Source organism: Heteronotia binoei, chromosome 9, assembly GCF_032191835.1.
Source record: "Heteronotia binoei isolate CCM8104 ecotype False Entrance Well chromosome 9, APGP_CSIRO_Hbin_v1, whole genome shotgun sequence".
NCBI classification, from domain to species: domain Eukaryota; kingdom Metazoa; phylum Chordata; class Lepidosauria; order Squamata; family Gekkonidae; genus Heteronotia; species Heteronotia binoei.
Window position 1 is genome coordinate 102208732 of NC_083231.1, and position 26482 is coordinate 102235213.

Here is a 26482-nt window from a genome sequence, read left to right on the forward strand (position 1 = left end):
TAATGACTTATACAGAGTTACACAGTTGCTATATAGGATATCTTCAAAGGTTACATTACAGATGCATACTTGAATCACGGGTTCAAAGGTTGCTAAACACTAAGGAATTTGGGCTATTAAAAACATCTCCCGTTCTCACACTTCTCTAGCAGAAGATAAGAGTTGTCTGTGTGAATCTGTGGGAGAGGCGACTTGAAAGTGGTACCAGCCAGGCTGTAGCATAAACATCTTTGGGCCAGATGGATTTATTACTTGCCCAATGGTTGTAAATAAGGGAGGAGCAGTAAAGAGCTGGTGGCCTGCTCTTTGTCTAAGGAACCATCATGTTACAGAAATAAGCACGCTTGACACTGACTCTGAGATGATTTTGGGGAGAGTCACTCTCTCCTCGCCCAACCTACTTTACAAGTGTATGGCCAGGCTAAAAGGAGGAAGAATAGACTCTTGTATGCTGTCCTGAGATCCTTAACAAAGACAAAACTCTCTGTGTAAAACACAATTCCGACTGTGTAAGGATTATATGGTATCAAAATACAAAAAGAGTATCATCAATACAAAACATATCAGTCATGCAGAAAGTTAAAACCTCATTAGTTCCACAATGCTACTACTGTCCTTATATGACACAAAGCCACTATATTATATTCCAATGCTATATTTGAGAAAGGGTCCAACGGAGAACCGGTCCACTTAGCAAGCCATTTCGGATCTCTAATCCTTCTTTTGAGGACCAATGTATGACTTTCAAGGTCCAGTAGTGCCAAAAATTATACAATCATCATCCGTGTCAAGCCAGAATTCCTAGCTTTCTCTAATTTCCATGCATAATAGCAGGAATGCCATAGTTAATACATTCCTTGTCAGCAAAACAGGCATTCCTGGGCAGAAGGGTAGGATTTTTTTTTTTTTAAAAAGGGTGAACTGAAGACCGTAAGCTTTATCTCCTTGTCTTCCCTGAAACTGGTGTCAGTAGGTCACATGCTGTTTGTTAAAGCCCCAGTACATGTGGCTACTTTGGCCACTGAACAGTAGAATTGCCAACTCTGTGTTAAGAAACACCTGGAGATTTGGAGCTTGAGTAAGGCGGATTTTGAGGAAGGGAGGGACTTCCATGAGGTATAATGCCATAGAGTCCACCTTCCAAAGTGGCTGTTTTTCCCCAGGGGAACTGATCTCTATTGCTTGGAGATCAATTGTCATCCTAGGAGATCTTCAGCCATCACCTGGAGGTTGGCAACCCTAGGTCCCTGCTGAGCAGCTTCTGTGACAGTTCTGGCACCCCAGGGGTACCATTTGACTTGTTGGTGGTTAGTAACAGCCCATTAGGCCAGAGGCTTCCCCAGTTCAAGGATCAGTCCACCTCTCATTTTGACCCTGACTAAATGGCCTTCCTGATTAGATCACTGAGACCAGAAGCGGAATCAGTGCCGGATTAAACCCTGTGGAGGCCCCTAGGCAGTCAAAAACTTGGGGGGCCGCTCGCAAATTATCTCAGAGTCGGAGTGCCTGCCCTGCTACCCACAGCCCCTTCTGCAGCCTGCAGGCACCTCCTCAAAAGCCCCTTTGACAAAGCTGTGGGGGAGAGGCAAAGAGAGGCAAACTTGATGACAACACCACCATCAGCCACACCAGGCAAGTCAGGCAAAGAGCGGCCCAGTTGCTGACTGCACTTGCAGGCTGGGAGGGTTGCAAGCAGGGGAAAAACTGGGGCTGGGGGGGAGCCGGCCTGGGGCCCCTAAAGACATGGGGGTCCATAGGCCAGTGCCTACTTGGCCTAATTGTTAATCTGGCCCTGGGTAGAATGTCTGCTGATGCCCTGGCAGGTTCTGCTAATAGTAAATAAGCAGTACACTGTCTGTGAGCTGAACACTGTCATGGGCTGGGGAGAGAAACACCAGCTGCCGCAGCCAGAGTTGGTATGTGATAGTTGTGGGTATAATGGTGTGTACTGGGTAGAGTGCCAGGTTTAAATATGGCAGCATATACTTTCAGCGAATGGCTTTTTACAGTTGCTAGTTAGAACACTAAATGATGATTATGTGCATTTTGCCCAGATGAGGGGCTGTGCCTCCAATCATATGGTACATTTAATATATAAACAAGCCTCTAAGAAAGCCACCCGCTTTACTCTTCTGTCATATTCTGCTTTCTTAATAAGTGCCTTTCTTACCTAAGAGGACATTTAGTGAGGCTGTGCAGTTGAATGTGCTCTCACACTTGCAGAGTTGGGAGGCATATATCCTGTCACCTTGCATTGTGTCTGTGTTCTCAGTTTCTCTTCAGCAAAGCCCAATTGTCCTGCTTTGGCTCAGAATAAAAGGTAAAGGTAATCCCCTGTGCAAGCACCAGTCATTTCTGAATCTGGGTTGACGTCGCATCACAGCGTTTTTTCAGCAGACTTTTTAACCAGGTGGTTTGCCATTGCCTTCCCCAGTCATTTACACTTTACCCCCCAGCAAGCTGGGTACTCATTTTACTGACCTCAGAAGGATGGAAGGCTGAGTCAACCTTGAGCTTGCTACCTGAACCCAGCTTCCGCTGGGATCAAACTCAGGTCATGAGCAGAGCTTGGACTGCAGTTCTGCAGCTTTACCACTTTGCGCCATGCTCAGAATACTTCCTCAAAATTCATCGCAGGGCTTTGCCCTGTCCCCAAACTTGTATTCAAATGTACTCCAGTGTCTTTGCCCGAAAACTCTATAAACACAAAAACACCCTGCAAAAACATGCATATTTTAAAACAGAAATAAACTAAAGGCATTGGGCAGAAAGTTACTTTTATGAGATAATATTCTGCAATTGCAAAATGTGTGATTAGATGTTCGTATAATTTTAAGGGGGTTCTATACTAGACCAGTCCAGACTTGGGATATTCTTTATCAAGAGAAGATTTCTCATCCCTGCTGATGTGACCTGGATATTCTTATTTTGATTCCTCTTCTTCTCTTGTGCAAATTGAACCCACAATTGTTTATTTTCGTGCCATTTTCTGTTCTCTTGCACCGAATATTGTTGTTGAAAAAGTTAGCATAGTAAACATGGCGTGCCTGCATTGTGCATACAAATACCACTAAACTGTGCATCAAGTTTGTAAAGTGTGCATGAGTAATGGCAAACATTTGTTTGGCATTCTGCAAACAAATCTACAAAATCATCCGTGCAAAGCAAGGACCCAAAATATAACTGAATGCAAAAACAAATGAAATAGGAGAACGTTTGCTTGTCCCTATCTTTGGAGGAGCTGGAGAGATCTGAAGGGCTGAAATTGGGTTTGAGGCCATTTCTAGGGGGGAAAGATTATGTGAAAGTCATTAAGAGAATAGTTGGCATTAAATTCTCTGACAATGAGCATGAAATGACAGTCCAGCTTGTATTTGAGTGCCTCAGTGTCTGCTTCATTTCATTGTTATACCAATAGTTTACGGGCATTCTGTTTTCTTTCTCTCCTTGCACCTTTGTCTTGTGCCTGTAACAGGGATTCGGGAAACAAGTGGATGTGTCATATATTGCCAAATATTACAATATGAGTAAAAGCAAAGTTGACAACCAGTTCTACAGCGTGGAAGTGGGTGACTCAACCTTCACAGTTCTCAAACGCTACCAGAACTTGAAGCCGATCGGCTCTGGGGCTCAGGGAATAGTTTGGTAAGTAGTACAAGCCTCTGTGTGTATGTGTGTGTGTGTAATTGTTTTGAGAAACCCTCTTCTATATTTTAAAGGGATATGCAATTTGCTAGACACAAATGTTGCTCAGTGCCGTGGAAGATAAATAATACATGTTCTAAATGCATAACATCCAGAAAGCCACATCAGAGGGAGACTTCGGCCTCTGTGCTCTGTTGTTGGACCTCCACAGGAACTGGTCAGCCACTGTGTGAGACAAGATGCTGGACTAGGTAGACCATCGGAATGATCCAGCAGGGCTTTTCTCGTGTTCTTTAGGAATCTGCTTTTTCCCTTGCTTAACAGAGACATCAGTACCTTGGTGACATCAACACCAATTACGCCATTTCTCTGTGTCAGCTCAGATCTGTTTGTATGTCTAGCAATCACCTATGTAAGGGAAGGATCAAAGAAGACTGAAATACAATGGGCATTGGTGATTTGGGAGGGGATACAGCCCTTACTTTTTGTATTCTTCAGAATATACTATTATTTCTTGAAGTTGATGTCACAAAGAGACTAACTCCCCCTGTGGTGATATCACAAAGACACAGGGATTGGCAGCATGTAAGACTACAGGAGAGCTGAGAAGATAGCAGGTGAGGTTGCCAATGAGGCAACCGAGGAAGGAAGTGGAAGCCAAAAGAAAGAAAGGTGAAACAAATCCAGCTACAGAGACATGGCCAGCCAGGGCAATGTTTTGATGCGTATTCCCACCATTTGTTGGTCCCTCATAAATATTTACATGACTGCAAATAGCAGCACTGGATTTGTTCTCTGGATTGAAAACTTTAGCTAGTGGGTGCATGGAATTTACACTCTGTTGGAGTACTTGCCTCTTCAGCTGCCCAAGTACTGTCTCAAGCAAAACAAATAAATTCCTTCTCTCCATGTTCTAAAAACTGCCCAGATCTGTCAGGTAATAAGTCCCAAATGGTATCACTTTGAAGCTGTCAAAAATGGCAAGGTTTCCCAATTGATGTGGCCATTCATTCTTCACTTAAAAAAAGAAAAGAAAAAGAAACTCTGTCTTTTCAGTATAGTGTTTGAATACCATATGGAATAGGTTATAAAAATACAGAGAGTCAATAAATCTTGCAGAGTAAATAATCGGTTCTTTGGGAGATTTATATAAGTGCTTCTTTAATATATGGTTTTTGGAACTGTATAGGTTGACTTTTCCTCTGTCCCTGGCTTCTGTCTTGAAATCTGCCATCCTGTGGACCTACAGATGAACCCTGCATGTTTTTGATAGGGTCTGGTGATTTTAATTCTGGGTTGTTGTTTTTTTTGCCTTCCTAGTACATCACTGTTGTGCTCTTTCACTTCTACATTGTTAGTCTTTACACATCTGCATTGTTCGTCTTTACACGTCTAGCGACGCCTTAAAAACTAACATTTATTTCAAGATGAGCTTTTATGAGTCAGAGCCCCAATTCGTCAGATAGGTGATGGGAAACCCTCGCGGGAAATCATATATGGGGCCTTATTCCTTAAGATTTCCCAACAGGGTCTTCCACCATGTATCTTTCTGACAAAGTGACTTGTGAGTCATGAAAACTCACATTTAAATAAATGTTTTTCATCGTTATGTCATCTGTGCAGTCCATAGGAACTGCGCATGCGCAGGCCAACTGTGAACATTCTAAAGCTCCCAGCAGTGTGAGGTGTTCCCCTTCCCTTCGGCACAGTTTTCCACCCAGACTTCCACCCAGTTTGATATAGTGTTTAGGAGTGCGGACTCTAATCTAAGAGAACCAGGTTTAATGCCCCACTCCTTCACATGTACCTGCTGGTGTGACGTTGAGCCAGCCACAAGCTCTCTCAGCACTGTTCTTTCAAGAGCAACTCTCTCACAGCTACGCCTACCTCACAGAGTGCCTGTTGTGGGGAGGGAAAAGGAAAGGTGATTGTAAGCCACTCTAAGTGAAGGGCAGGGTATAAATCCAGTCTCTTCTGGATATAAATCCAATCTGGTTACTGGTTAAGTGTGTAGACTGTTATCTGGGAGAACTGGGTTTGATTTCCCACTTCTCCACATGCACCTGCTGATGTGACCTTGAGTCAGTCACAAGTTTTCAGAGAGCTGTTCCTCTCAGCTCCACCTACCTTACTAGAGTTTGGTATTGCGTATGAACCACTAACCCAGGGGTCTTCAACCTCTTTGAGCCGGTAGAAACCTTTGGAATTCTGACACAGGGCCCAACCACAAAACGACTGCTATGCAATGGCCGCTGTGTGAGATGGAGCCAAACACAAAATGGTTGCAGCAGGAGGCAGAACCAGTCGCACTATGTCAGGGAATAAGGTTAGGCACAGCTCTAATAGTAATTCTTCAGCATTTCAGAAAGAAGCTCTGCTTACTATTAGGAAGAATTTATTGTCTAAAAATATGAAGATCTTAGTGCTGTGGCGGCAGCTGCTGCCAAAAATGTTTTTTTGAATCTGCACATTCAGTGGACAATCAGAAGCCATAACTAGCCTCACCAAGTATAAAAAGTAGACACCAAGAAAGGTGTTGGCAGGTTTCATGGCACCTATGGGCACCTGTACTAACCTGTGATTTTGTAAACCAGGACCAAACAGTGTTTTGCAGTCCCTTTTTTTGGGAGAGTGGGGAGGGTGGACCATTACTTGCTGGTTCAGTTGCAGTGGCAAACAAGACTTTGCACAAATAAAGGCATTAATTGACTCCTGGGGTGTGTTGCGAGAATGTGCATATGAACACAAGGCTCATTCTTCCAACAACAGGTCATGATTTGTTGGGTCTGAACCATGCCATTCTGAATTGGGATCTTTCATTTGCAAAACTGCACCCACCTACGCTGGCCAACCTGTCTCATCAACAGGACCTATTTAACTAAATCTTGCAATGATTGCTTAAATGTTGCTCATTTCAAAACTAGAACCCCCTGTGAAATCTGAGTTGCTGACCAGGGTCCTAGAATCAGCAAGCTTCAAATTTGCTTACACTGACCAAGCGGCATGGAAAAAGCAGTGTCTTCCAAAACTAGATGGCCCTCCTTGATTTATCACACTTTAGTACCAGCAGTGCAGTTTCTATGCCAAGAGATCTCAAACAGCTGCTTTCCTCTCCACCCCTTTATTTTTTTCCTCATTGAAGAGGATCAAATGCAGTGTTGTTGGAATGGCAGTAGGCATCACGTGCTAATTGTGACAGCTGGTACTAACAGAAAAAAAAAGTTATTTGCAAGCTCATCTTGTTTCTAGCTGAAAGCAGCACTGTGGCTGAGTGTTAATAGAGTGAAAGTCCTGGGATCTTTAAAAATTCCATAGAAGTGCAGATGTTTATAAACTATTATCTTTTGAATGCTGTTACAACTGCAGTTGGAGTTCCATAGCTGTAGCAAATGTGACTTTTACTGATCCATTCATCTCTTGCTGAAGTGGGAGCTTCATTGGAAGACTCGCAAAATCCCAGAATTGCAAATGTCAAAATCTTGCTTTTGAAATATGCTGCTGGATTCTAGATGCTAACTGTGCCATAGTTGTTGCAGCTTCCCCATGAAAAACATGGGCATCTAATTCTATGTTTAGAGGACCTGCCTACAGTCTTCTTGTTCTTCAGATATTGGCCTAGTGGCTATTGGAGAGTGGTTCTTTTTTTGTGTGTGTGTGGTGGCTTCTCAGCTTGAAAACCCCTTTCCCTAGGGAAATTTGCTTGGTGTTATCATTATTTTCCTTTAGGTATCGAGCAAACCTGTCTTGATTGGAGATTTTATAATGAAAATGCATGGCAGAAATTTTTAAGTGAGTATCAGCCATCATAAATTGGGACATTTACCTTATTCAGTAAGCATAAGGGGGGCAAAATTATTTTATTCTAGGGTATATTTTTCAAATTTGCTGCAATCTTTTCAGACTTGAGGAGAAGAGGCTGTAGCTCAGTGGCAGAGAATCTGCTTTGCATACAGAAGGTCCCAGGTTCAATCCCCAACATCTCCAGTAAGGATCACGTGATATAAAAGACCTCAGCGTGAGACCTTAGAGAGCCATCGCCAGTCTGAATAGGCAATACTGGCTTTGATGGCCCAAAGGCCTGATTCAGTGTAAGGCAGTTTCATGTGTTCACCACCCACATTGGTTTACTGAAGAACCCTGATGTGTTTGCCAAGGAAACCTTGTGTATTGCAAAGGACTGTGGGATACATTATAGGCCACATTCTTAGTTCACAAAGGACACAGGCAAGGCATGCTGGAACCTCCTTAACAGTGCCCCACATGGACTACAGTGTGCCCTAAAATGTACTCAGCATTCCAGATACGCATTCTGGAGGAAGATCGATAGACAAGCTGTTTGTTTTTCTGGGAATCTTGTCTGCTTGCTCATCTTTTCACTGTGGTGTGTCTGATAAGGTTCTGACAATCCTGGTTTGAAAACATTGAGCTGCAAGATGATAAGGGGGAAACAAATCTACAGCTTTCAAGACAATTTCATTTAGCGATAGCTAACCTGGGTTAAACTTCCTTACTAGATTGTACTGCTGGTGCATTTTGTGACAAGGTCGAGGGAAAGAGAGAAAATACTGTTCTCCTAGCGGATAGTTGCTTGTTCCTGCCCATCTTCTCTGCTGTTGTTCTGTGGTTCCAAGGCAGTTCTGGGTCTGCATCCAGGTTTCTGTCAGACTCAGAGAAGTACCTTTTCTGGTTGTGAAGTTTCTGTTGCTGTTGCATATCTAGCTTTAGGATGGATACATGTGAATATACTACATGTGATTAAATTTTCTTACTTGATTAAAGTAGTATTGGAGGGGGGAGTAGCACACATGAGGATAACGCCAACTCAAAATTGGTTTCCAGAAAAAAAAAAATCAGGGTAAAAGTGGTCTCAAAGAAATTGGAAGAGAAACTGAGGGAAACACAAAAAACCTTAAGTGAAAACTAAAGGCAAAAAAGTATGTACAGAAATCAGTATAAACTGAAGCAGTATGGGGCCAGAACCAATCAAAAACAAACAAACAAGCCATGGAGAAAAGCCCAGAGGCAGCGTCATGCCAAATATTAGAAATGGCAAATCTGCAAATCTTTGGCTTGATTCATTAATGCAGTTGCTAGTCATAATTATGTTAGTTAGGAGTCTTTCTTCAAGGAAGGCTTTTACAAAGATTTTGTCCATGACAGCTGACATAGGATGAAATTCTACAATAAGCCTGCTATTATGAGTTTGCTTCCGTTATCACATGTAGTATGCAGCCGAGGGAATGCATTCTTGGAGCAATTATATTCCAGGCATGGTCAGCTGGGTTGCTTTCTTAAGTTGCTATCTGTCCAAAGATTCATCGTTGAAGTTGAATTTACTGTGTTATAGATCAGCTCTTCCTTTGTATGGGGAGCAGAGACCCACCACAGGTTTAATAGTGTGCTACTGAAAGAATTTTCACTTCTATTCTCTCCATCTGTCTTACACTGATGGGCTCTGTACTTTCCTATAGGTTAAGGGCCTTAAGGAGGTTCAGGGCTCAATGGTAGAACTTGGCATTCAGAAGGTCGCAGGTTCAGTCCTCAGTGTCTCCAGTTACAACGATCAGGTAGTAGGTGACCGGAAAGGCCTCTACCCGAGACTACTTGTTTGTGTTTTTTGTCTTGTTTACTGATGATGGTTTTTATAATGTTGCTTTTTATTATTTTATTTTATTGTTTTTATTTTGTGAGCTGCCTTGAAAAGATCTCTGGTCAGATGGTATCTACATTTTCTGAATGAATGAATGAATGTTCATTCACATGCCAGATAGACATCCAGTACAGGATAAAAACCCTGTACTGAATGAAAAAAAAAACAACAACACCTTGAAATACAAACTCTGAAGCAGAAATTATTGTTGGGCCTTTTTCAGTCTGTGAGTTGTAGAGCAATAAAAAGAAAAGGTTGACATGTAATTATTTGACAAATCCTTCCTTCCATTTGATAAAGCCCCTTTCTCCGCTGTTGCTGATGCTATCAAGGAGTAGAGGAAGTGGGCGCATATTTCACATTTATGCTCTTATGCTTCATACACTTCTTGCTGGGATGCAGAAATATTTCTGATCATGATGTGGCACCATGAAATATAGCATTTGGGGAGCACACATTTCTGCAGGTGTAATTTTTCCATTCTTGCAGCTATTTCTGACATCAGCCGGTCTGTGAGCCGGGACAAACTAAAGAACTGGGTCTGTTTTATTTACATCACTCTTGCGGCCACTGTATTTAGTATCTTCCAAAATCACTTCTAAATCACAGCAGAAAGAAAACTAGTTTCACATGTTGAGTTAGAACTCCCAGAGTGACTTTCTGAGATTTGCTGAGTTTTACTTTTATGTGAGCAGCTGTGGGTCAGTGGTAGATCATCTGCTTGGCATGCAGAAGTTTCCCAGGTTCAGTCCCTGGAATCTCCAGTCAAAAAAGGGTCAGGTAGTAAGTGGTGTGAAAGACCTGATCCTGAGACTCTGGAGAGCTGCTCCCAGTCTGAGTAGACAATACTGACCTTGATGGACTGGCAGTCTGGTTCAGTATAAGGCAGCTTTGCATATTTCTGTATTATGTATTTCAGGCCACTGTGGGAAGCTTTATATTGTCTGCACCCTAACTTGTCAGCAGTGTATAACAGCTGTGGGTTTCTGTGGTTCACTGCATTCAATTAAAATGAGATCTATAGAACTGACAGGGCTTTTTTTGTAGCAGGAACTCCTTTGCATATTAGGCCACAAAGCCCTGGAATTTACAGTAGGCCCCATAAAGTGGAGCTGCCCTGTGGCGCAGAGTGGTAAAGCAGCAGTACTGCAGTACTGTGGGTCTGAACTCTCTGCTCACGACCTGAGTTTGATTCCGGCGGAAGCTAGATTCAGGTAGCTGGCCCAAGGTTGACTCAGCCATCCAGTCAGTAAAATGAGTACCCAGCTTGCTGAGGGGAAAGTGTAGATGACTTGGGAAGGCAAGGGCAAACCACCCCATAAAAAGTCTGCTGTAAAAACATGAAAGCAGCGTCACCCCAGAGTTGGAAATGACTGGTGCTTGCACAGGGGACCTTTCCTTTCCTTCCATACAGTGGGCCCTGTACTAAGAGCCCTGTAAGCTCTTGGAGGATTGGCTACATTAGGGGTGTGTGGCCTAATATGCAAAGGAGTTCCTGCTATGAAAAAAAGCCTTGATAATTGAGATATGGCATCAGCCATTCCAGTCTGGGGCTTGAGAAAGCTACTGTTTTGCTTTGTCTGTCTGAGACAGCAAAAATAGGCCACTATACCTGTTCTGCAGTTAGCTTATTGGGCCATAAGTTCTCCAGGCTTGAAATGGCATGTGTGTGAGATACTTCTTCTCTGAGAGCCAGTGTAATGTAGTGGTTGGAACATTGGACCTGAAAGACCTGGGTTCAAATCCCTATTCTGCCAAGAAGTTGGCTGACCCTGGGCAAGTCTCATGCTCTCAGCTGAACCAATGTCACAGGGCTGTCGTGTGGAAAAAATGAGAAGGGAAGACCAAATACGCTGCCTTTAGTGCCTTAGAAGAGGAAAAGAGCTAGATTCAAGTCCAGTAGCACTATAGAGATCAACAAAATGTTTGAAGCATAAGCTTTCAAGATAGTCAAAGCTCCCTTCATCAGTGCCTGACAAAGAGGACTTTGACTCTTGAAAGCTTATGCCCTCCAAATTGTGTTGGTCTCTGTGGTGTGCCTGGACTCAAATCTAGCTCTTCTACTGTAGGAAGAGGTGAGGGAAATAAATGTACCAAAAGAGTAGCTTGATAGGTAATCTTACCATCTGTAAGCATGTTCATGTGTATTGAACAGCTCTTGTGTGTGCATGTGTGTGTGAAATCTGTGTTCTCAACCAAGAATTGTTGCAGGGTTTTTGAGTGCATATGAATAGGGTTTAGCAGGGCTTTTTTTTTTGTAGCAGAAACTCCATTGCATATTAGGCCACACACCCCTGATGTAGCCAATCTTCCAAGAGCTTACAGGGCTTTTATTACAGGGCCTACTGTAAACTCATGGAGGACTGGTTACATCAGGGGTATGTGGCCTAACATGAAAAGGAGTTCCTGCTACAAAAAAAGCCCTGGGGTTTAGAAAGTGGTGGGTTCTCTGTTACTTCTCTCCATGCTTTTCAAGATTCTTCAAGATGCTAACTGGCTCTCCTCCTCCTTCCATGTCACAGGATGCATGATCTAGTGGGTAAATGCACCAGCCTCCTACTTCAACAAAGCCAGTCAAGGCATCCATTATTTCAAAACAAGTGATCTTCCCATTTGTCTACATATTACCAGACAGCAATAAGTCGATAATGTGATGTTGCTGAGAGAACCTACTGTGTTCTTTCAGCAATCCATTTTCTCTTCCCTGTGTCCCTGCTGTTCATAACAACTAGGTATACACTGAAGGCTCTCTGAAGCTCACTAATTTCCTCAAGCTACCCAGCGATGCCAGTCCAGTTGCATGCCACAATAACTCCAGGTGGGGAAGATATGTCTCTAGCAACAATTATCTAAATTGTCTAGTGCATAAGGACTAAGTTTGGGTATTAAATTTAAAACACCATGTGTTTTGGGATGGAGGATGGTGACATAACCCTGATATTTTCCCCTGTAGTTTTATATTTGAAAGTAGTGGAAGAGAGGCCAAAGGGGAGATGAGTTAGGTCTAACTAGCTTCTTCACTCAGTCTTGCCTAGTTCTCCCCTCTTCCAGATGGCTTTTGGCCATGCAGGTCCCAGGAATCCCCAGCGTAGCCTTTTTGAGTGATCAAAGGGAATCTCCTCCCTCCTTTTTTTGCCTCACAAAACACTGGTTGGATCCAACCTCTTATTTGTGCATCAAATAAATTATTGCTACACTTAGGGTTGGATCTAACAATGCCAAAAGATTTGGAGAAGGCCAAGAATAGATTTTCTTAGTTTGTTCAAATGTGTGTTCTGTTTAATATATACTGGGGGGGGTGGGGAACAGATCCAAGAGATGTCATGTTAGAGATGAGTTACTGAATCTTGTTTAATGGGCAAATTTCTGCTGTTTCTTTTTCTCTCTTAATCTATGTTGCGATTTATTTGATCAGTAATTGGACAAATGTATAATTATGTCAAATTCAATAAAAATAGGACAAATGAGGCTGCCTTAGTCCATCAAGCTCAATATTGTCCAGTATAGTCTGCTCAGAGTGGCAGCTTCCATATCACTTATCTGGAAAAGCCAGAGTTTTTTACAATGGGACCTTCTGCATATAAAGCCGATGTTCTACTACTGATACAAGACTTTTCCCCAAATTCCATTGTTAGATTTCCCAGGCTTGTTAACAGTCTTACTAGCAATTGATGAAGTCAATCCGCTGCAAAAAAAAAAAAGGTTTTTAAAACCAGTTTTTCTCAACATTTTTTTCCTATGGTAACATGGCTATGCATAAATAAATTGAAACTGAGGATGTTCAGTCATCATAGAAGGATTTTTGATAAACTTTCCTTCTTATTTCTTCCATTCCCAAATTCTTATCATAAATTGATAGTTTGACATTGCTACAGTGTTCCAAACCCTAGAATGCCCTTCAGACAAGCTTCAGAGTGCTGGTTCTCCAATCATATGTCTTGTTCTAACCAGTGATAATAAACACAAGAGAGAGTCTTTATGTGTGTTTACTCAATAATGTCTTTAACTCAGTGAAAGCACTGGAGGATTATGAATCGGCTCTACTGGCACTATTGGTTCCCTCGGAGGTTTACAGAATGCAGAATGAGAGCTCCACCTCCCCCCGCAATAAGAAGCTTAAGTTGTGAAGCAGACAGCTACTGAGGGAAATCTTTATACTCGTCTGACAAATAATAATAATAATAATAATAATAATAATAATAATAATAATAATAATAATAATAATAATAATAATAATAATAATAATAATATTTTATTTTTATATCCCGCCCTCCCCGCCGAGGCGGGCTCAGGGCGGCTGACAGGCATGGGAATCCCATGAATCATAAACAACATAAACAATTTTAAATATCAATTACAGTAAAATTATTTAAAAGTTAAATATATAATAAAATAGGTGCTAAATGCTGTAGTCGTGATATCCACAAGATGACTAGTTGAGAGAGACTGCACGATAATTAGAATAACAATGAGGGAGAGTCTGCGTACATAGCCGACTGTAGAACTTGAAAATTCAGAAGTCATTAGGGGATAGTGACGGAAAGGAAAAGGTATAGTACTAAAACAAGCCTTAGACAGAAGTCAATTTTAACTTTGGGAAGTAAATTTGGAAATGTTCAGGTGAGAGGAACAAGCCAGATTTTAATGTGCAAAGAACTTGGCAGCCATTATCTTGCAAGTTTCCTTAGCAACTTTGTAGATTCAGTTCAGTGTTGTTCCCAGTTGTCCTGATTGATAGCAAAGTGTAAAGTGCAAGAAGGCTGAAATGGGGCTGTAAGCCAACTTTCCTGCCTAGCCAGTCAGGCAATTCCAAAAACCAATATGGGTACATTTTATACTACCCCCTTCTAGTTTTTGGTTGTGTACAATAATAGCAGGAAAAAGCTTGAAAAGTGCTCCAAGGGGCATGCTTGACTTTGCTTTAAGAAGTGATAACTTGCTGAAGGCCGCTCAATGCGTTCTAATCTGGCCAGGTCCTGAGTGGTGGTGGTGGATAACGCCATTAGTCACTGCCAGCTTATGGTGATCCCTGTAGGGTTTTCAAGGCAAGAGAGGAACAGAGGTGGTTTGCCATTGCCTGCCTCTGCAGAGTGACCCTGGACTTCCTTGGTGTACTGAAATGGGAAATGGAAGGCAAGGAGGTTGCCTTTATCTAGCGTAGCATAGTACTGCTAACAATTCAGGACAATGTTTTTTATACCAAAAGAACTGTTTTACAATTGCCTAAAGTTCTCTTGAAGTCAAGGAGGGTTGACCCTGGTTAGTATTTGGATGGGAGACCACCAAGGAATATCAGGGTCGCTATGCAGAAGCAGGCAGTGGCAAAACTATTTCTGAACATCTCTTGCCTTGAAAACCCTACGGGATCACCGTAAGTTGGTTGTGACTTGACAGCAAAACAACAACAAAGTTGTCCTGAAGGCCATACTAAAGATGGTAGCATCCTCCTTAGAGGGAACAAGCAATGTTCCCTGTAAGCTGTGGAGTCTTGTGAGCAAAAAAAAAATCTTCTTTGTGAGCTACTAGCATTAAAGTTGTGAGCTACTGCATAAATTAGTTTGCTCTAGTGCCATTTTTCCTGAGCTGAGACAAAAATGTGTGAGCTGAAAGCTAAAAAATTGTGAGCTAGCTCACATTAACTCAGCTTAGAGGGAACATTGGTCACAAGGATGTTACTTTTATAGGAGAGCCAGTATGGTGCAGTGCAGAGGTGGCAAACATGCGGCCCGGGGGCTGAATCAGGCCCCCCCAAGCAACTGGCTCTCATCTGCTTCCTTCTCCCTCTCTCTTGTTGCCTTCTCCATCACAGCTTGCCTTAACAGGTTTGCTCAATAGCACAGCAGCTACAGAGCAAAGCCTCTATTTTCTCCATTGGCTGAAGCTTCTCCCTTAGAGAGGAAGTGGGGGAGGCAGAACTTGCTTGGCCTGGCTCTCTCAATTGCACAGCTTTAAGGTTTTGGGGGGTTTTTAAACTGTGTTTGTCTGTGTCCTTTATAAAGTTTATATCTCTGCTACCTAATCTTAAATTGGAACACACATGGCCCGGCCGGACAAGGTCTCATTAATGTCAGATCTGGCCCTCATAAAAAATAAGTTTGACACCCCTGGTGTAGTGGTTAAGTGTGCGGACTCTTATCTGAGAGAACCGGGTTTGATTCCCCCCTTCTCCACTTGCAGCTGCTGGAATGGCCTTGAGTCAGCCATAGCTCTTTCAGTAGATGTCCTTGAAAGGGCAGCTGCTGTGAGAGCCCTCTCAGCTCCACCCACCTCACAGGGTGTCTGTTGTGGGAGAAGATATAGGAGATTGTAAGCCACTCTGAGTTTGGATTCAGAGAGAAGGGCTGGGTATAAATCTAAAATCTTCTTCTTTAAGGATGAGTCCACCTGGCTGGCACTCTCATCTCCTCCCTTCCCTGCAGGGCAATAGCACAACTAGAATTTGACCACCATCTGTTTGAACTGTATTGCTTATTTTAATGTGTGTTTATTATTTCAAATTGCTGTTTAGCGTATGTGGTTTTAGTATCTGTTGTACATTGCCCGGAGCCCTATCTAGGCAATGGGTAGTATATAAATTGAATAGAATAATAAATAGTCATTTAAAAATACCATGAGGCCATGGCAGGGTGAGGTGTTTTTGTCTCCCCTCACACCTTATCAGGTGCCCAAACAGCCACATGCCTCCCACATCTGCTTTAACACTTGAAAAGTCAAGGGGGGCAGGACAAGACTACCATGGTGCATGCCCCCATGGCATTTTTAAATGACTTCTGAAATCATGATGGCTCCCTGCTGATGGCCACGAGGACATTGTCAGGTCTAGTTTGGTCCTGGGGTGGGAACACACACATGATAATGAATGATAAAGCCACTGAACAGATTCTCAGAAAAGATTTCTTCTAGCTGCTATAAGCTTGAATCTTTTATTTTTGGGGTGTGGGGTTTATTTATAAATAAGCTGATTCCCCATATTGTCTACTTTCTGAGATTTATCTCTATAATCTGATTGGAGGGCTCAGTTCTTGATTTGGTGTAGTGGTTAAGTGTGTGGACTTTTATCTGGGAGAACTGGGTTTGATTCCCCACTCCTCCACTTGCACCTGCTGGAATGGCCTTGGGTCAGCCATAGCTTTCACAGAGTTGTCCTTGAAAGGGCAGCTGCTGTAAAAAGCTCTCTCAGCCCCACCTACCTCACAATGTGTCTGTTGTAGGGAGGGGGCAAGCTAGAGGAGATTGTGACCACTCTGAGACTCTCAGATTCAGAGTATAGGGTGGGATATAAATCCAATATCTTCTATATCTGCATGTGTGCGTGTTTGCACCTGGAAGTCATGGTAACCTCTGGTGACTGACCCCTACTGGGGGCTTGGAGGATATTCAAAGAGGTGACTGCCCCTGCCTGCCCCTGCCTCCAGACGTCTGGTATTCTTTGGAGGTCTCCCATCCAAATACTTGCCAGGTTCAGTCCTGCTTAGCTTCCAAGATTTGATGAGATCAGGCTTGCCTGGGCTATTCAGGTCAGAGCTAAGCTTGCATCTTATGTAGCACAAGCAGAGCTGTAGTATATAAATGGCAACTTTCCTGCCTCCTCCTCTCCTGCAGCAGCCTTCCCCCCTCCAATATTGTGCTCCCCATGGATCAGCAGACTGCAAGGAACATTATGGGGGGTCAATACGGGGGCTGCAGTGAAGGAAGGGAATCGGCAAGTAACACCCTCCCCCTTCTTCTGACAGCAGAGGTGCTTTCAAGAAACAGAAGGAGGATCCAAGCCATCCTCTTTCAGAAATTACAGCAAAGAATGAGTGATACTGTTGTCTTGATAAAAGATGGTTTTGATGCACTTGCTATGACAGGGAATGCAAGTGGAGCATCTGTCTTCATTCGATGCCAAACGCAGTGTATGCAAATTAAGAATTACTCCATGCTTAAAAACAAAACCTTAACTTGAAATGGCTGGCCTGAAAACTGCTGCAAACCAAGATTTATGTCAGGGGGAAAAAAAGAATCTTGGGTTTCTGCGGTTGTCGTGAGTAAGAGGAGTATGCGGCATTTAAAGCAGCAAGCAAAAAGGGGCTTGGAATCACATGAAGGTGCCTTATACTAAATCAGACCATCATAGAGTCGGTATTGTTTGCTCAGTCTGGCAGTGGCTCTGCAGGGTCACAGGCAGAAGTCTTTTACATCACCTACTGCGTGGTCCCTTTAACTGGAGATGCCAGGATTGAACCTGGGACCTTCCACTGAGCCGCAGTCATCCCTCAGCAATTCTGCCCCGCTTCATGACAACATATTCATTTGGCATAGAACTAAAAGGCTCAATTTGCAAGCATTCCAAAACAAAATGAAGGATGCTTTCATTTGACAGCAAGCCCCCCTCCCCCCGTTAATTATTTCCTGAGATCACAGAACCTGCACGGGGCACCAGCCATGTGGGTTGGTGGGCTGCAACAAGGAAGGGAAATTTCCTTTCCCACCTCTTCTGGGCCGCAGAACTGTGCTTTTGGATCATGGAGGAGAGGGGTGATTTTCAGAAGAATCATTGGGTTAGGAGAGTGCTCAAGGCAGTTAACGTAGCAGAAGCAATCTGGTTTGCATGTGCGGCTAAGAAACAGTTACGCACGGAGCCTCTTTATCTTTGTGGAACTCATAGGAGTCCTTTATTGCAGGGAACTCCATTCTAGACAGTAGGATTCTAATCTAGTCTAAAAAGCTAGTAGGGGTGGAGATACAGGAGACATGTCCTGGTCTCATGGGGCCAGGAGGGAGGAGAGATAGTGGGAAAGAAGGTATTAGCTGGAAGGAAGGAAGGTTCCCTGAGACTGGCAGCGTACACATCAGAGCAGTAGAAAAGAAGGATACTCCAGGTCTTGAGCTATCTCTCTCTCTCACTCTCTGGAGTCCGAGGCAAAGTCCTTCCCTTCCAACTGTTTTGCCCTCTTGCCCATCCAGCTTCCTGACCCATGTGGCTATTATTATTCCATACAGGCCCTGCACTGCAGGAATCAGCTGTCCTGGGTTTAGATGGGATTGCTGAGAGAAGAGGAAAGTGTGTGTGTGGGATCTTTATAAAGAAACCTCTTGGGTGTAATTCAGGCTTGTTCTTTTCTGGATCAGTTGCTTCAAAGAACTACTGCCCAAGCTGAATTGACAATGATATATGTGCCACTGAAAAGAGAAAGAGCCCCGTGGCGCAGAGCAGTAAAGCTGCAGTACCGCAGTCGTAAGCTCTGCTCACGACTTGAGTTCGATCCCGGTGGGAGCTGGGTTCAGGTAGCCGGCTCGAGGTTGACTCAGCCTTCCATCCTTCCAAGGTTGGTAAAATGCTGGGCGGAAAGTGTAGATGACTGGGGAAGGCAATGGCAAACCACTCCGTAAAAAGTCTGCCGTGAAAACATTGTGAAAGCAACGTCACCCCAGAGTCAGAAATGACTGGTGCTTGCACAGGGGACTACCTTTACCTTTTTACTGAAAACATAACCCTCCCCCTCATTTGGACTTGCTCTAACAAATAACAGAGTTCTCACGGAATTTATAAATATCGGTCATTGCTAAAGCTGGGGGTAGTAGGGATTAAACTCTCTGCCAAGCCAGTCCACCGTTTCCAATTCACTTTCCTCTTTTCCCAGGTGTTTCTTGCAATAGATTGTGGCTGAAATTAGGGAACTGACATTTTCTGGCAAAAAAAAAATGCCTTCACATCTTGAATCCCTTTCCAATTTGTTTGCCTGTCCTATTACCATTTTGAATACATAACTTGGGATCTGTCTGTCAGAACTCTGCTGCTGATTACCTCTTACCAAATAGACAGCAGATGCCACTGCCAAATGTTTAATTACAACCTGAGTGAAAAAAAAAAAGAAAATTCCCCGTGTCACGCAGTTTCCCAGTGTCAGTATGAGGCTCCATGCCATTTCTAGAAACAGAGACAAAAAAGGCAATATTCAGCCCTTCTAGTCAGACCCCCTTTTAAAGCCTGGAGGGCTCATTAAATTATTCTTCAGGGAAATTTACACACACAACTTCTGGCATAATTTGAAGTTAATGAATTTGTTTGAATATGAATGATAACATAATTAGGCTTTGGAGTATGTAGAGTGTATTGGAGAAGAAGACAGTAGTCTCTTATATGAGCTCAGTCTAGGGTTTCAGCTGATGAGCTGGGACACACACACACTAAGGGGAGTGGCCAATCTAGCTTGTGAAATTAGAAGTGTGAATATCTGGGTTCAAATAGGACAAGGGGATCTGGCAACTCTAAATAGGCACTTGGCCTTTGAAGCTCACTGGGTGATCTTGAACCAGCCCTCTTGACATCATGGGGTTGTTGTAGGGATAAGAGGGAAGAGCTATGTACAGCAGGGATCCCCAACTCCTGGGCCAAGGACCCAGACCAGTCCATGGTCTGTTAGCAACCGGACCATGGAGTGAGGCAGAGGCACTGTACCGCCCCTTTCGTCCACTTGGGACCTGGGCGGATGAAAGAGGCAGCAAGGCCTCGCTCCGAGGCTGCCTCCATTTGCGAGGGAGGCAGCTTTGGAGTGAGGCAGAACAGCCCTGTTGCCCCTTCGCCTGCTATAGTAACCTTTGTCTACCCCTCATTTAAAGACCCCCATGGGGGGCAGGGTTGGGGTGTGGGTGGTGGGAGCAGCCTGGGGTGGCAAAAACCTCAGCACCCTCCCCCCCCCCCCGGTCCATGGAAAAAATGTCTTCCACAAAACTGTTCCCTGGTGCCAAAAAGGTTGGGAGCCACTGATGTATAGGGTTGCCAACTCTGGGTTGATACATTTGGGGGAGGGCAGGGTTTGTGGAGAAGAGGGACCACAGTGGGGTACAGTGCCACAGAGTCCATCCTCCAAAGCAGGGGAACTGAACTCTGCAGTCAGGAGATCAATTGTAATCTGGGGAGATCTCTAGACCCCCATCTGGAGGCTGGCAAGACTAGCTATGTATACCACCCTAATAATAATAATAATAATAATAAATAATAAATTTTATTTTTATATCCCGCCCTCCCCCACCAAAAGGCGGGCTCAGGGCGGCTCACAGACATGACTACGTCATGATTCAATTAAAAGCAGATAAACATTATAAGTACAATACAATTACATATATAGATTAAAATACATAAAAATAGGTGCTATAATTTCTGGTGTCACAATTACATATTAACAGCTTCAGTTACAACATAAGATGGCTAGAGTTAGAATGATTTTATCAAGTTAGTCTGGTCCTAATTCAAATGCGAGTTGGAAAAGAGAGGTTTTGCAAGCCCTGCGGAACTGGTTCAGGTCCCGCAGGGCTCGCACCCCCTCTGGGAGTTGATTCCACCAGCGCGGGGCCACTAATGAGAAGGCTTGCTCCCGAGTTATCTTCATTCTAGCCTCTCTTGGCCCAGGGATTTGTAGGAGGTTTTGGGAGCTAGATCTTAACGCTCTCCTGGGGATATATGGGGAGAGGCGGTCCCTGAGGTAGGCAGGTCCTCGGCCATATAGGGCTTTAAAGGTAATAACCAGCACCTTATACCGAACGCGGTAGACGACCGGTAGCCAATGCAGATCCCGCAGCACCGGCCGCACATGTTCCCACCTAGGTAGTCCCATCAACAGCCTGGCCGCTGCGTTCTGCACTACCTGAAGTCTTCGCGTTCGGCACAAGGGCAGCCCCATGTAGAGGGCATTGCAGTAGTCTAGTCTTGAGGTGACCGTTGCGTGGATCACAGTTGCTAGGTCGTCGCGTTCCAGGAAGGGAGCCAACTGCCTCGCCCTCTTAAGATAGAAGAAGGCGGATCTTGAGGTGGTAGCTATCTGGGCCTCCATCGATAGCGAGGATTCCAGTAGCACCCCCAGGCTCTTGACCTTGCGCACTGGTGTCAGTGGCGCACCGTCAAAAGCTGGCAGAGTAATCTCCCCCCCCGGTCCGTCCCGACCCACGCAAAGGACCTCAGTCTTCGTTGGATTCAACTTCAGCCCGCTCAGCCTGAGCCAGTCAGCCACGGCCTGTAACGCCCGGTCCAAATTTGTAGGGACATCACCAGTCCGGCCTTCCATCAATAGATAGAGCTGGGTATCATCAGCGTACTGATGACAACCAAGCCCATACCTCCGGGCAAGCTGGGCAAGGGGGCGCATAAAGATGTTAAACAATGTCGGGGAGAGAACTGCCCCCTGAGGCACCCCACAATGAAGCGGGTGTCTCTGAGACAGCTTCCCCCCAATTGCCACCCTTTGTCCCCGATTTTCAAGGAAGGAGGAGAGCCATTGTAAGGCTAGCCCCCGAATTCCTGCGTCGGCGAGGCGGCGGGTCAGCAGCCGGTGGTCGACCATGTCGAACGCCGCCGACAGGTCGAGCAGCAGCAATACCGCCGAGCCGCCCCGATCCAGTTGCCGCCGGAGGTCATCTATGAGGGCGACCAAGACTGTTTCCGTCCCATGGCCCGGGCGAAAGCCGGACTGGCATGGGTCCAAGGTGGAAGCGTCTTCCAGAAAATCCTGTAACTGCAACGCCACAGCCCTCTCTATAATTTTGCCCAAAAAGGGCAAATTTGAGACCGGCCGGTAATGTGCCAATACGGCCGGGTCTGATGTAGCTTTTTTCAAGAGAGGGCGGACCACTGCCTCTTTCAGGGATGTTGGGAAAACACCCTCCGAAAGAGATCGATTTATAATGTCCCGTATAGGACATTTCAATTCCTCCTGGCAGGCCTTAATTAACCAGGAGGGACATGGGTCCAGATCACAAGTTGTGGATCGTGCAGTGCCAAGAATTCTGTCAACTTCCTCCAAGCTGAGCGGGTCGAAGCAGTCCAAGGTTACATCCGAAGACACGCATTGGGCCTCAAGTTCACTTACTGCATCTAAATTGGCGGGGCAGTCGTGGCGGAGCGATTGGACCTTATCTGCAAAAAACTTCGCAAAAGCCTCGCAGCCTATCTCCAATTCCTTAGCTTTTGGGTTGCCCTGTGGCAGTGAAGTAAGGTTCCGAATTATTCTAAACAATTGAGCTGGGCGCGAATTTGCAGATGCAATCTTGGTCGCAAAGTATGTTTTCTTTGTGGCCTTGATTGCCATCTCATAGGTCTTCATAAACTTCCTATAAGATGTTCTAGTCGCTTCGTCGCGGGTACGCCGCCATTGCCTCTCTAGCCGTCTAAGGCCTTGCTTCAGCCGGCGCAGTTCCGGGGTATACCACGGAGCCGGCTTAGTCCGAGGCCGCAGAGGGCGCCGAGGTGCAATCTCCTCGATGGCTCTGGAGAGCCGATTATTCCAGGACTCAACCAGGCCATCGAGAGAGGTGCCAGAGGGCCAGGGATCCCGCAGAGCCATTTGGAACCGTTCCGGGTCCATCTGGCTCCGCGGGCGAGCCATAATAGGCTCCTCGCCTAAACAGGTTTGGGGAGGCAAGTCTACACGGGCCTTGAGGGCAAAGTGATCCGACCATGGCACCGCCTTGGCGGTTATATCGCTCACAACAACCCCGGCCGCAAAGATCAGGTCTAACATGTGACCAGCCTGGTGAGTGGGGGTTACAACAAGTTGAGAGAGTCCCAGTGTCGCCATGGAAGACACTAGGTCCATCGCCTGACTGGAGGACGGGTCATCAGCATGGACGTTGAAGTCACCCAGGATTATCAACCTTGGGTGCTCCAACGCCCAGCCCGTCGCCGCCTCCAGTAGGGATGGTAAGGCGCTGGCTGGTGCGTTAGGCGTACGGTACACCAGCCAGACTGCCAACCCCTCTCCAGCCTCCCACGCCAGGCCGGCACACTCAATACCTTCAATCTTTGGGGCCGGGAGTGCCCTGAAGGAGTAAGCCTCCCGTACAAACAATGCCACCCCTCCCCCCCGCCCACTAGTCCGTGATTGATGTAGGACTGAGTAACCTGGAGGAGTTGTTTGCGCGAGGGCCACTGTCTCACCCTCCCGGGTCCAGGTTTCAGTCACGCAAGCCAGGTCCATATTTTGTTCGAGAAGAAATTCTCGAAGAATTGAGGTCTTATTATTAATGGACCTGGCGTTGCACAACACCAATGACAACACCAATAATCTCCTTGGAGGAAGGATAAGGAAAAATGTTAGGCTGCTGGTTTTGGTTTTTTTTAAAGAGGAGAGAGAAACACTGAGGGAAAAAAGAAAGAAAATGCTCTGAGGTTGATCGGATGTACAAGATGACATCTCCTTGACCTTTAAGCTTTGTTTAGGAAAGAGCAGCTGAGCACATGAAGCTGCCTCGTACTGAGTTAGGCCATTGATCTATCAAGGTCTATGTTGCCTACTTTGGCAGACCCTCCCCAGGGTCTCAGGTGGAGGTTTTTCACATCACCAACTCCTTGACCCTTTTTGTTTTGAAGCACAAATGGCTGGAGATCAAAACTGGGACCTTCTGCATGCCAAGAGCTGGAGCTATTTTTGTCACCCCTTCACTGAATCTATTCCTTACAAAATCTCCTTCTTTTAAACAATTAAAGTCCTCCTTTGGAAACAGATGGAAAAGTAGGAAATATATGATAAAAAATTAGCACAGCAGCCAAGAAGGTCTGAGCGCCTGCTCCGGCTGCAATGCCACTGAGGATGTTCTCCGCAGCTGAGAACGAAACGTCTGGAAGGAAAACTTTCTCCAGTAGAACACGGCACTTGATCCCGAATGATTCTACAAACCCTAATGATGTTACCAGCCGTGAAAACCTGAAATCTTTGATAAAAAATTAGAGGTTTGTTCATCTGGTTCCAGGTTGCAATTGAAGGAGCATTGCAGGTCTTAAAAACTCAAAAGCTTAGTAAAGAACGATGCACATGTTCTGTTGGCATAGACTGTGGAAGGAACATCTGCATGGGTTCGTACTGGAAATATTTTAGTACATGCAGAATGTTCCGCAAAGGGTCTGCAGCAAAACAAGTAGCCCACAAAATTATTTTTGAGTTCTTCTCTCCAGATGATTCCACAACTGAATTGGTTGGAAGAGCAGTATAACATTTTTATGTCGACTACTATGCATATAGATGAGGATGAGAATGGATATTTGATGGTAATATTGTGCTGAAGTTGACAGATTTTATCGTTTTCATTGGCAAACGAGAAGCCTGTGTTCAAATTACACCGAACACATTTCACAATTAAGCTTGCAAATGGCATAGAGGATTTGGGCTTTTTCTTTTTTGGGGGGAGAGGGGGAGTAGTTCATAAATTAATAAATCCCCTGCTGGTCCATTTGCCATCAATAGACCAAAACTGGTTTAAATTGTACGGCTAGCTCAGACAGTATATGGGCCCTGCGCAATCATTTGTGGAGAATGCAGTGCCACTGGCAGAGTTGTAGCCCAGTAGGAATCTTGGGCAGGTTACCAGCTGTATGAACTAGCATTTCTGTCTGGGGCCTGTACCCACAAGTGATGCAATATTTGTGATTATATCCAGGGCTTTTTTTTTTTTGTAGCAGGAACTCCTTTGCGTATTAGGCCACACAGCCCTGATGTAGCCAATCCTCCAAGAGCTTATAGAGCTCCTAGTACAGGGCCTACTGTAAGCTCCAGGAGGATTGGCTACATCAAGGGTGTGTGGCCTAATATGCAAAGGAGTTCCTGCTACAAAAAAACCCCCTGAGTTAAGCACCACTGTGATGGTGACAAACAGTATGGACTGTCTGCCAGAGTCTCGAGGCGGCAGGACAGAGGTGGTGGGCCTAGCTTGCCTGGGAAATTATAAATGTTTGTATGCAAATGCTAGAAGTGTCCGAAGTAAAATTGGTGAATTGGAATGTTTAGTGTTGGGAGAAAACATAGACATTGTGGGAATTTCAGAAACTTGGTGGAATGAGGAGAATCAGTGGGACACGGTGATTCCTGGATATAAGTTATATCGGAAGGATAGGGAGGGAAGGGTTGGAGGTGGGGTGGCTCTGTATGTCAGAGAGGATATACGGTCCAGTAAGACTGAGGTCAGAGAATTAGATTCCCTTTTAGAAATGCTTTGGGTTGAAATAGAGGGCCCAAAAGGAAATTTAACTATGGGAGTTTGTTATCGCCCACCAAATCAAAAGAGAGAGGACGATTATAATATGATGGAAGGATTAAAGATAGCGGCTAAACGTAAAAACTGTATCGTAATAGGTGATTTTAACTACCCGCAGATTGATTGGGTCAATATGTATTCTGGTCGAGAGAAAGAGATTGAGTTTCTTGATGCTCTCAATGACTGTGCTATGGAGCAGATGGTCTCAGAACCTACCAGAGGTGGGGCGATCCTGGATCTGGTCCTAAGTAATGCCCAAGACTTGGTGAGAGACGTAAAAGTGATTGCGCCGCTTGGGAACAGTGACCATAATGTTATTGATTTCACCGTTTGTATAAATAGGGAGTTGCCCAAAAAGACCGCCACAACCACATTTAACTTTAAAAGGGGTAAATTCTCTGAGATGAGGAGGCATGTGAGGAGGAAACTGAAAGGAAAGGTAAATACGGTCAAAACCCTTGGGGAAGCTTGGAGACTATTTAAAACTATAATCCTAGAAGCTCAGATAAAATACATACCACAAGTTAGGAAAGGCACAAACAGGTATAAGAAGAGGCCAGCGTGGTTAACAAACAAAGTAATGGAAGCTGTAAAAGGTAAGAAGGACTCCTTTAAGCGGTGGAAAACCAGTCCAAGTGAGATTAATAAAAGGGAACACAGGCAGTGGCAAATCAAATGCAAGACTGTGATCAGGCAGGCAAAAAGGGACTATGAGGAGCATATTGCAAAAAACATAAAGACCAACAATAAAAATTTCTTCAAATATATTAGAAGTAGGAAACCAGCCAGGGAAGCAGTGGGGCCCTTGGATGACCATGGGGTAAAAGGATTACTGAAGGAGGATGGGGAAATGACTGAGAAGCTGAATGCATTTTTTGCCTCCGTCTTCACCGTGGAAGATGAGAAGTGTTTGCCCGCCCCAGAACCACTAATATTGGAAGGGGTGTTGAAAGACCTGAGTCAGATTGAGGTGACAAAAGAAGAGGTCCTACAACTAATAGACAAATTAAAAATTAATAAGTCACCGGGTCCAGATGGCATACATCCGAGAGTTCTGAAAGAACTCAAAGTTGAACTTGTGGATCTTCTAACAAAAATCTGTAATCTTTCATTGAAATCTGCCTCTGTTCCTGAGGACTGGAAGGTAGCAAATGTCACCCCATCTTTAAAAAGGGTTCCAGA

General features: G+C 44.7%; 1 protein-coding gene across 5 annotated transcripts in view; it reads left to right on the top strand.

Moving 5' to 3' along the window:
* The window catches only part of MAPK10 (mitogen-activated protein kinase 10), a 313465-nt gene that overhangs the window by 189912 nt on the left and 97071 nt on the right, over positions 1-26482 (top strand). For all 5 annotated transcript variants that reach the window (XM_060247089.1, XM_060247090.1, XM_060247092.1 and 2 more), the window contains one exon: positions 3476-3645. In XM_060247089.1, coding sequence (XP_060103072.1) covers positions 3476-3645 — 170 coding nt within the window. The remainder of the gene's footprint in view (positions 1-3475; positions 3646-26482) is intronic.